We start from the raw sequence: 11,770 nt of genomic DNA, 5'->3' as shown, positions 1-11,770 counted from the left end.
GTGTTTTAAGTAATTGTATAATATTTCTAGTGTGGTCCACTGTATTATTACTCTATGTCTCTAGTGCCAGCATAATAATCTTACCATGCATTTTGAGTTATAGTATTAATACATTGATCCGTGCTCTGTAATAAGTTGATATTATTTTTTTAAAATATAAAAAATTTATTAAAAATATAGATAATATTTTAAGTTTTTGTGTCTAATAACTATATAGATCCAAAAACCTTGAGTTTACAGGATGACAGTCATACCATGTTCAAAAAACTTAGATCTGTATCTAACAACCATGCCAACCATGCCAACCCAACAACTTTTCAAATAAAAAATAGGAAATACAACTACCCCATGATCCTTTTAACATTTACAGCATGGTATATAGTATAAATCCTTTATATATACAATATCAACACCTACCGTGTGGTCCACAGTGTTTGCACTGCTATAGTATAATATAATTATCACCACTGATATCTACGGTGTGGTGAAATGGTGCAGAAGGGCAAGTTTCAGGCATCTTCTTTTCAGCGGCTTCTTTGATTACAAAAAATAAGTTTGAAAAAAAAGAAACATTTTTTTCTTTATTTATTCTTACACTCTCAGAGACCAGAGTTTTCGTGTGCAGAACAATAAGGTACTTTCTGTCCAGTAGCTTGTTTGTTTTCTCAAAGTTTGAGGACAGTGACGCTCCAAGAATCCAGGTACATGATGCTTGAACAAATAGCAAAGGAAAATCATATACAACAAAGCAAATAATAAAGGTTAAGCTTTTTCATCTTCAAGGGACAACACCAGCCAACCCAAACAAGTGTTTCAGAGTCAGAAGAACAGAAGGAATCTCCGCTGCACTTCCATACAAATAATGAAGTCCTGCAGAAGATATTTTTAGCACCACTATGTGATGCAAGAAAGCAAAGACACTCGTCTTCGGGTACAGCTTATAATTGAAGAGAGGCTTTACTGTCCATATTCACCCCTAATATTCAGGTGGGAGTTTTGCTATATGCTAAATCATTTTCTAAACTACATTAAGCAATGACCAAGGATTGGAGACAAAACCAGTCCATACACAGTAAAATAACTTTTTAGCCTAGGCGGAGGCAAACCTCTTGCACAAAACCTCTCTTCCAAGACCTCACCAGTGGATTGAACCAAGAAAAGAATCTGAAAAGATGAACCAATACAAGCCCTTATACATTGAAAAGTTGGCACAAAATGAGATATACTTGCACATTGCTTTCCACTGGTCTATGGTTAGTGGAAGCTTGATGTGCGGCTCCATCTCCCTTGCAAGTAATCTTCTATTGAGACACCTTGCTCGGTGCTGCTAATAGAAAGGGAATCATCCTCTAAATCTAGTAATGCAAGATTAAGATGGGATTGGATATTGCTAGGAAATGTTTCCCCGTCCATGGCATCATGTTCTTCTGATGCACAAACTTGATGCCTTGCCCAATTCTTGACTTCCTCGTCTCCTTGGAGGAGCTTCAGAACCTGTAGTCAAACGAAATATTCATGACCACATATTCAATTCATAGAAAGGAGAAAAGGAAATTACAATCAAAGCATTCGGTGAAATTTAACTTACAAGGCTCATTTGTGGTCTCCATTTAGGTGAACGTCTGAGGCAAAGGGTTGCAGCTAATACCATTCTTTCGATGTGATCATCATCATATTCACCACCTAGACGCGGAAGCAATTGGGAAACTTTACCACCCTCAAGAATTGGCTTCGCCTGGAAGCCAGCATCATGCAATAATTAATTACAAAATTTAACATCAAGGGCTAATATTAACAAACTGTGAAATAGATTCCTCGGAGAAGGACAGCTACAGATCCTGAGGTTTCTTTAGAAAACCAAAACAGAAAATACAAAATCATGCATTCAGTTTACCCAATACGAATCATGTAACTTATAGGAACGAATTATAAATTCATCCCCAACCAAATTGAGAATTCCTGACTTGTTCAACATAAACATATCCATATTGAAAACACAATCTTCTTTGCATTTTCTTTGTGCGCACATTGTCCTGACTTGTTGGTATGGCAATGGATTTTCAAATAATCCTTTTCTCCCCCATTCATATTAAGAAAAACAAAAACCGTCTCATTACTAGACACTCTTCAGTTCTGATTAAACAAGTATACGAGGGACCTTACCCACATGACAAGGCTCTCCTGGCCTTTTGGATGTTCACTGTTAATTGGCTTTCTACCGGAAAGAAGCTCGAGGAGCACAACTCCAAATGCAAATACATCAACTTTATCACTTACTTTGCCATGCATGAAATACTCTGGAGCCAAGTAGCTGCCACAAAGGGAATACATAAGATATTCAAACTCTAAAATAACTTTGAAAATAGGTACAAAACATGACTTGCCGATCAAACACTCACCCAAAGGTTCCTGCAACATCAGTGCACGTTGTATGGCAAGAAGTAGAAGCCCAGCAAGCCAGCCCAAAATCTGACAGCTGAAAAGACATATCAAATTATAATAAACATAATAAACTGCCAAGAATGAAAGAAAACCTCAAATAAAACCACTGAAAAAGCTTAAGAATACAGCACCTGTGGCTCAAAATCATCTGATAAAAGTATGTTTGAAGATTTTACATCCTTGTGGATCACAGGCTCATCACAGCAATTATGTAAGTAATCAAGTGCCTCTGCTACACCCACAGCCACCTTGTATCTCTCTTGCCAACCAAGTGCATTCACATCTTTCATGTTACCTAGTCAGGAAGTAGCAATCATGAGTTAAGGGTCACTTCAATGGAGAAAAATGAAATAATCTCATCCGATCCCAAGCAGAGAAAACTTGTACCATGTAGATTCTCTTCCAGGCTTCCTCTTGATAAAAGGTCATAAACCAGGAGTAATTTGTTTTGCTCAAAACAGAATCCGAATAGAGAGATTATGTTCTTGTGATGTAAAGTTGTAATCATCTCAATTTCCGCAATAAACTCTTTTAATACATCTTCAGATGGCTTTAAGATTTTCACTGCCAATTCCTTTCCGTCAGGAAGGCAACCTTTGTAAACATGACTGCTACCACCCTTGCCTATCATATTCTCTGAAAGTTAAAAGTTACAGAACAAGTTAGGGGAGGAAAGACAGAACGTGCTCAAGTCAAAATTAGTGAAGGGAAATTTGGATAAAAAATGAACCAGGAATGAAGTTTGAGGTGGCCAATGCAAGTTCCTCATAGCTGAATAATCTACATGATGATGAGTATCTCTCGCATAGATTTTTCAACTCTTCCGGGATGCCATTCAAGTCATGGCATGGTGAAATGGGAGTCCAAGCAACCTCAGGCCCCACTGGCACGATTGCATAATTCTCGACTTCTAAATTGGAGTTCTGATCTGCATCTGCTAGTGAAATATTCTGTTTTTGATCTGGATGTACCACAGATGAAGAATTTCGGGTGGGTATCCTAAATACCCATTTAACCACAGACAGCCTTTTCACATGAGCTTTCTCCGAGTGCTGCTGCTTAGGGAAAAGTACCCGGCGAAGAAATGACCAACCCTGTTTTGACTCCAATGCTTCACTCAAATTGGAATCTGAATCCGACGGTGTCTTACTCGTTTGAATTGGTACCAAAGCCCATGAGTTATCATCATTGCCATCCCAACATGACTCCTCCAATACGTGTGTTCCAGAATCATCCGGCAATAGCAATGGCGGAGTACGATTTGGAGAATTCTTATTCTGAGATTTTTGTGAGCGATTTCGACTTTCTTGGTTCAATTTCTCTGCCACCAAAAAATCATTTGCGTCAGTTTCTCAAGAGGGACAAACTAAGCAAACAAGAACCGTTATTTTACTAGAGCACAAGAAAACAAAACCAAGAATTCTCATTATGAGCATTATTCTCATTATTGAAACAAATCAAGAACATGAAAACCCCAAAAGACTAAACAATTAAAACCTTGAAAAGGATCATTACTTGCAACTGTTGCTTCTCTCTGGAACAAAATTTTGCCACTCCTAACTGCGTAGACAGAACAACCTTTCGACAATTTTTTAGCACAATACTTTGCTGTTGAGGTTGAAGAGTTGAGCTTCTGACGTGTCTTGGAAGTTCCCACAATCAGCTTAGCAACATTACTTGCCTTTGCTTCCTTTACCAGAATTTTCCTCACCGATTCACCTCTACACACTTTTAGCTTCAAATCTACCTGAAAAAACACCTCACCCAATTCAATAATCATCCTCTCAATCTCAACAGTAAATATATAATAAAAAAAAACCCTCCATTTTCCTTGGTGAAAATCAGAATTTCCACCAACGCAACAAAAAACATAATTTTCCTCAATTTTCTCGGAAACCAAGCAGGAAAACATCCCATTCCCAAAACATTAAAATTGAGAGAGAAAAAATGCTAATTTTGGAAACAAAAGTGAAGGTATGGAACCTGCTTTAAGTTGCAAAAACCTTCATAGACAGCCAGCAATGAATCAAATGTCTTCACTAATGACAAAACTGATCCAGTCCCTGCCACACATTCTACACCACAACCACCAAAAACCATACAAAAAGATCAACATTTGACAAGATATAAAAAGAACTCATCAAAGAGAAACACCCAAGGTAGAGACCTTTACCACTGTTAACATTACCAGTTCCAGAATCAAGAACATGAAGCGCAATTACACGGTCACCAGGCTGTGCCATTTTCACAAGTGACCATGTCAAAAGTTCTCTACTTTGTCCATCAAGTTTCACTCCCACCACCAACACTACACCTTCATCACCACCACCGTCGTCTCCACATCCACCGGGGACAGTTTTGTCAGTGCCCATGACAAAGATTCCCACTTTTACTCACTAAAAAATTATTGCTATGGCTTCTCTGTGTGTGTGTGTCTCTCTCTCTTTCTCTCTCTGTGTGGAAATCAGAAAATGAAAATGATCGTGGGCGTCATGTATCTTCTTTCTTATAAGGACTTTTATTATTTTTAACGGTCTGTAAGGGATGTTATTCTGTGCTTCTTAGTACATGCTTATCAACTCTGTTTTGCAGCCTCAGCCGTTGGATGGAACAAATGGCTTTTTAATGGCTGTGATGCTTGTAATCATTGGGATATTCTCGAATCAATTTATTAACTGTATGCTTATATGAAAATTTTTATTTTTGACTTTAACTGTGTTAGAGAGAGATATGACAAAAAAATCTATAATTTTATTTCTATGAGATGGATGTGATCTATCTTGTTTTTGTTATATGTTTATCTTTTCTAACATTATAAATATTAGTAGTTATAAATTGAGTATTACCATAGTTTATATTATATTTTATTTTTATGGATTTTATTAGGGTGGAACTTAATTGTGATAAAAAAATAGAGATTTTTTTATTATAAAAGTTTTCTTATAAGGATATTGATAGATAAATATATTTTATATACATCGCATTTGCTTAAAGAGATATATGAATAGAATGGTCAAAACTAGAGTGATAACCCAATATGCATAAGCTTGATAGAATATCAAGCTCAGGCGACGTCGGTCTATTTTTATTTTAGGCCTAACATATTTAGATTCGGCCATGCACTAAGTCCAAGCGCACATATATTTGGCAAGACATCAAACTCAACTCTTTTATGCTCAGCTACATGCTGAGCCCAAACACATGTAGGCCTGATAAGATATTAAACCTGACTCTCTTGGGCTCGACTACACGCTGAGCCGAAACGCTTGTAGATCTGACAAGATGCCACACTCAACTTCCTTGGATTCAACTACTCGTCAAGGCCATGCACTTGTGGGTCTAATAAGGTGTCAAACTCAACTCCCTTAGACTCAGCTAACAATGACCATGCTCGGAGATCAGGTACTAGGCCCAAGCTCAAACAATGCATGAGACTGAACACTAGGCACGACCCTTAGATCCAAAGGGAGTTGGAGGTGTGCACCGAGTGCAGGGAGTCGGGCACCAAAAAATGCCCGAGACGAGGCCCGAGCCACAATGTCTAAGCCCTAGGGGGTGTAGGGCGAGGTGTCGCATAGTGCCCAAGACTAGCTCAGGCTGTAACGCCTAGGCCTAAAGGGCGTCAAGTGTTGGGCTCATAACACAAGCCCAAGGCCAATCAATGCACCAGATTGGGCTTGGGGCGATGCCTAAGCCCAAAAAGTGTCGGGCATGGTGAGCCGGGCATATCGAATGGCTTGGCGAGAAGCCTACACGCGCATATATTATAAACATGGGTTCGGACTAGTAAAAAATTATTAAAAAATACCGAGAAATCATGTTACATCACATGATAGAAGAAAATATTTGAATTTTTCAAATTTGGATTACATATATTGGAATTTGCTCCATCGCTCATTGAAAGCGAGCATGAATTAAAATGGAAAGTGGAAACATATCACACTACCAGACTTCATTATAGAATATCCAAAACCATTAATCAAAGTCAATTTCTTTCATATATCTAGTAAAAAAATAATAATCACCAATCATTTTTTTAAAATGGAAACAATCATGATGAGTGAGGATAGTCGAAAAATGACAATACAGATCTAACCACGAGATTTAAACCTTTAAACACATAAACTGATATGAATTAAAAGTATGGAGGGAAAAAAAGCTGCCGCCATAAGAGATACTCATGGCAATTAAAAAGCTGCTTTTATGGAAGGTTGGTTTTTTTTTTTTTTAGATTTTTTTTTGTTTTAAAGATAAAATATAAGAGATTTGAGAGAGTGTTTGATAGTGAGTTTTAATTTATTAGGATATCTACGGTTATTAAAAAAAAACTAAAAACTAAAAACGTAGTGCTTGAAAGATGCATTAAGTAGAAAGGAGGGCCATCCCTTTGCTAGCTAGGTAGCTAGCTATAATTAAGGCACATCAAAATTCTAAAAGGATGGAGTGGACTGTGAATTCAAGGAAAGGATCGCAGAATATTTACAATACAACCATCGAAATTGCTTGCTTGATAAGGCTTCCATGCTAACCATTTCTCTTCCTCGATCCTTCACTTATTATTTCTAGCAAATTAATTATTGGACGAACTATTCTGGTCCATAATACTCTCTTGTTCTTGAATTTATATTAAAAAAAGGACTGGTTTTTTTAATTTGGAGGGTTCCCTGCGTAATAAATGTGGTTCGTGCTGGATGCTTGTCACTTTCTCGTAATTTATTTAGGGTTTGTTTGAAAGTTTGTAATAATTATATATCTTTTAAAGTATTTTTTATTCAAAAATATATTAATATAATATTGTTTTTTTATTTTTTTTGCTGGTGTTTTTGACACTAGCAAATTAAAACAATTAAAAAACAAAAAAAATTAATTTTAGCAAACATCCATATGAGGAAAAGAGATGTTATTAATATGGATTGCAAAATGTTAATTAATATATTGTTAATACTTAAATTCACTCTCTTTAATATATCCTAAGGCAAAACAAGTGGAATCATCAGCATGAAGGAGGAGATGATATGCTCTGATACACTCCCAAAGGAGCCATCTTCTTTTGACCACCACGTACAAGATAAAACAGCACTCTTCTTCTTCAACGGTGGAAACATGAGTGGCTCTCCCTTGAAATTAATAATCAATGGAGTAGCTCGATCTACGTACAGTTGATATTATTCAGTCAAATGGAATATTTATTTATTTATTTATTTTAAGCAAAAGGAGAAAGAAGCAGTGCCCTAGTATGTTGAGGAAAAAAAAACGGGAAGAAATGTTGTCTCGTCATATGCATTGACTGACAAACAGGCAACAGACTGGATAGGAGAAGAGAGCTTCAACGTGCAAGAAGAACAACCCTAATAATTATCTATGAGGTGGCCAGTAATAAAAATTTAAGATTAAATGGTCATTTGTTTTCATTGTTTATGATTAAATGGTCAATTAAAAAGCATTTTAAATTTAAAAAATAATATTTACTACATTCTTAAAAAGACTCTAAATCTAAAAATTTTATGTTAAGAATTCTCTTTCTTGCTAAAAAACTATTTTAAAATTTTTTTTATAACCAAGGTTGGAAAGATGATCGATAGTCATACCTCGTTAATTATAACACTCATATCATATATATCTTCAATGTTTATTATGTTTCAGCACGAAGAAAAAATTATTATCAATAGCACAATTAACATCAACATGCCACTATATATGTCTCATGAATTGGTCTCCATGATGTTAAAATGTAATCTTAATATATTATAACAGAATTAGAAAGGGACTAAGGATGGAGTCAATCGATCTACTTATTGTCGGCAGAGATTAATACACATGTAAACAAAATAAGAAAGAATCTATACAATTGTCTCTCTGTTCTGTGGATCGACCTAATGCTCCAATTCTTAACATGGAAGACGCTGTCAAACAAAATATGGAAGAAACTCTATTGTACGTGTCTTCCTTGTGTTTTATGGACCTGAAGCTGCAAAAGTGCTGGTTGCTATGCAGTACGTAGAAGAGTAATTAGGTCAACAGAGGTCTGGTACTAAATTATGAAAACCAAATTATGAAAGAAATGGCTAGTAGTGATCTTAAAGATAAAGGTCTTAATGAAAGCAATTTAGAAAATGCTTGTAAGAGGGATGATATAATAAAGTTCAAGTCGAAGTTTGATTCTTTTGTGAATGAGATGAATGTAACTGGAGAGAATACACAGGAAAGGTATGCAAATCTCCTGGAGAAATTATTCGAAATCAGTATGAACAGAGAATTCCATAGCAGTCTTCAAACCAGGAAAAATGGAAGTGGAAGATCCAGTTCTAAGAGAACCCTTTTACCCTCCAGGCCTTCATGGTGTGACCGTTGCTAAAAATGTTGGAGTGGAAGATCCAGTTACCAATTCCAAATATTGTTTAAGAACAACCACGAAACGAAGCAAGATAATATAGACGAACACATTCTCCATATGCTTGGAGAGGATTCGTCCCTTGTGATAATTTAATGTTATGAAATTATTTTTGAGTTTCGAAAAAAAGTGAAATAGGAGCGAAGCAGCCTCTTTTCTAAGGTCATCAATGATACACGGGTGTCCCTTGAGGCCCCATGGGGTGTTCTCTGTGAAGTTGAACAATGGCTCTTCGGTGTGGATAACACAAGTAAGACTTAATTTTCTCGAGTTATCTAAAATCTCATCGAAATCTACAATGGTTGAAGCCACCACAAATTAATCCATTCGCTTCATCACAGAAATAAAGGACAAAAGGAAATCTATCCCTTTGTTTTTTGGCACATATATCTGAATTAGTACAACTTTGCAAATGATTTGAAGTCACTCAATGCACATTGACTTTACTGCTGCTACCAGATTTGAGCCCCAGGTTAGGATTTTACGGGACTGTTCAAGAGATTTATGAGAAAATATGAGATTTGAACCTCGATAATCAAGAGAGAAGCACACCTCCTCCTCCTAGAACATGAACATTAAGCGGACTCTCCTTAAATTATAGTCAGCCCTAGTTGATAATTCGTAGTCTTACGAGCACAGCAGCAAGCCACAGAAGAAGGGGCATTGGTGCAGTGACTTCAGTACTGGGGATGCTGAGTGAAGCCTAACGTCACTTTGCTACGGCCACCACCGTCCGCTGCCCATGAATTACGGCATGGTGGTGTCCATGAATTTAACTCTGCCATGTGCCTTCGCTTTTCATTTTCTCTACAGGTACTTGGTGGGTGGGCCTTTCCAGCCAGTAGCCAGCACTTATTTTTGGGTATACAAATAGTAAAATACGGCCAGTGTTGGAGACAGTCTTCCACTTTATTAGCCTTGTATTTGTGGGTTACGTATATAAAATCTAGAAGATCAGTGGCAGGTAGGATTACAAGTGCCGGTACCTGTGCTACGCTGATATGATGTTGGAAGTCAACTAAAACTTGAAAAAAAAAAAAAACATGTTGGAGTTATTAATTTCTTTTTTTTGTTGGTGATGGAAAATATTAAATATGTAAGTATTTAAAGCTTGATTAGTGTGTTTAATAAAACTAATAGACTACGACATGTGTTAATAAAAAAAATCATTAATGATAAACAAAACTTTTTAGAAAAAATTGTGATGCGTGGATTTCAAAATAAAAAAATATTGCACATTTAATGTGTTTTATATATTTTTCAACTTTGCATCATGCTGTGGCGCTTCTTGCATGATCCCTAATTGTATATTGGATTTGACTCAACATGACTAGTTTAACCAAGTTAGTTTAAATATAACTTGATTGTCTTGTTAAAAACTAATCTAGGTAAAAAAAATAAAATTACAGCTCGCTATTCTTTTAACCATTGCCTAACTTAAACAGACTCAATTGTATAAAAGATAAACCACCAAATGAAAAAAAAAATAAGGAATTAAAATCAAAGAACAACGCTATATTCAACCGATATCAATCAATTTAAATTAACATATTAATTCCAAGCTCGGATCGTGATATGAACATGATAAACTAACCCGGTATTGCTCCATTCATTTCTCTCTCTCTCTTTTCTCCCCGGTCAAGTCTTAATTGGGCTCGGGCGATATAAAATTTGAGACTAATTTTAAGAGCCATCTAAGAATAAGAGACCGAAGAAAAAAGTTATTAAAGAATTAGGGATTAAATAAAAAACAATTAACTGATTAGGAACCAAATCGAAAAAACAACGTGCCCGTGCAACAATGAGGCCCCGCCAAATAAATAAAAAATGGTTGTCAGGGAAAAAAACAATTAGCGCATGCAATGTTGAAGCCCCGCCATACTCAAGCGGCGCTTGGGGCTTTGTCGGTGCTTAGCTCAAGGCCTTGTTGGGCAGCACTGGAACCATTGCGGCCAGACCTCTCTTCCAGGGCAGTGCATGTCGCGATGAGTCGCCGTATTGGCTCAAGTTGCCCGTCTTCTTCTTCTTTCCTTCTACTTTCCTCCCTTTTCTCTCCCCCCCGGCATGCGTGCAATACCTGTAAGAAAAAAGTTGTGGTCATCCACAATAACTGTGAGTTGGCTTGTAAGGTTGAATTGAACCTACTGAAAATCTCAAATTTTTAGTAGGGATTTAATGATGAAAAAATCTTGAACCACTTTTAATGATGAAATTAATGGTGCCCATTGTGATACTCTTTTTTTTTAAAAAAAATAATAATATGGTCCACCCTTGCAACAAGTAGGAAATTAATCTTCTTTTTTTTTCAAGCGTAACAGGACACCTCAATTTCAGGTGTTTTTTTGGCCCTTGTGCTCCAAAAGACAGCTTATCTTGTCTCGAGGAAGTTGGGACAAGGTAAAAAAACAAGATGGAGCAAACAACTTGGTTGGATCCAATGATTTGCTCATTTTATTGATAAAGGGCTTTCGCCTGTTCTAATGATTAATGTTCTACCAGAGGAAAATAATATAAATAAAAAAGGAGCAAAACATTCAAGCATGGAGTTATCATTGCGCGAATCCAAGACTAGATGGAACATGCGCTGGATCCATTACAAGCAAATAAAAGGATCAATAAAGGCCTTCCTGTGCTGTCGCTTGGAATTACGGGAATGCTTTGGATAAAAATAAATTGGATTTCTTGTTATTTCTTTTCTTTTCTTTTATTTTTTTAGTGTAAAAAATAGTGGAATAGTAGTGCTGCTCAAGCCATTGTCGAACAAGGGAGACAAGCATATTTACATGTACCGATGCTGTCCATTTAGAACAAGTGACCAGCCACCGAGCCACGTCACAAAATTAACTAAAATTTAGTCCAAAACACCTTGGACGGATTGTTCACGATGCCGCTAGTTTTTTCATCCCTTTTTTTTTTTAATTTGACATTTATTATACC

At 36.5% G+C, this 11,770-nt stretch overlaps 1 protein-coding gene across 4 annotated transcripts; it reads right to left on the bottom strand.

Moving 5' to 3' along the window:
* Nucleotides 1-753: 753 nt before the first annotated feature.
* Nucleotides 754-4,936, bottom strand: LOC133695243 (protein kinase STUNTED). Of its 4 annotated transcripts, none has more exons than XM_062117143.1 (10): nt 4,610-4,936; nt 4,426-4,517; nt 3,940-4,189; nt 3,173-3,763; nt 2,830-3,078; nt 2,574-2,737; nt 2,400-2,476; nt 2,164-2,311; nt 1,589-1,735; nt 754-1,494 (listed from the first exon to the last, which is right to left on the bottom strand). In XM_062117143.1, the coding sequence occupies exons 1-10, from the start codon at nt 4,812-4,814 to the stop codon at nt 1,255-1,257; spliced, it is 2,163 nt and encodes a 720-aa protein (XP_061973127.1). In that variant the 5' UTR covers nt 4,815-4,936; the 3' UTR covers nt 754-1,254. The 4 variants fall into 4 exon arrangements, with proteins under 4 accessions (XP_061973127.1, XP_061973129.1, XP_061973128.1 ...); XM_062117145.1 differs by having other exon boundaries at nt 3,958-4,189; nt 4,610-4,935; XM_062117144.1 differs by having other exon boundaries at nt 4,616-4,935.
* Nucleotides 4,937-11,770: the final 6,834 nt, after the last annotated feature.

The sequence above is a fragment of the Populus nigra genome, chromosome 5 (assembly GCF_951802175.1).
Source record: "Populus nigra chromosome 5, ddPopNigr1.1, whole genome shotgun sequence".
In the NCBI taxonomy this organism is placed as follows: domain Eukaryota; kingdom Viridiplantae; phylum Streptophyta; class Magnoliopsida; order Malpighiales; family Salicaceae; genus Populus; species Populus nigra.
This window is presented reverse-complemented; position numbering and strand designations above follow the sequence as displayed.

Coding starts and splice junctions, on each gene's coding strand:
- LOC133695243 (XM_062117143.1), bottom strand. CDS start 4,814: ATGGGCACTGACAAAACTGTCCCCGGTGGATGTGGAGACGACGGTGGT. Junction 3,764..3,939: donor AAGTAATGATCCTTTTCAAG/GTTTTAATTGTT, acceptor TTTTGGTGGCAG/AGAAATTGAACCAAGAAAGT. Junction 1,495..1,588: donor GGAGACCACAAATGAGCCTT/GTAAGTTAAATT, acceptor GTTTGACTACAG/GTTCTGAAGCTCCTCCAAGG.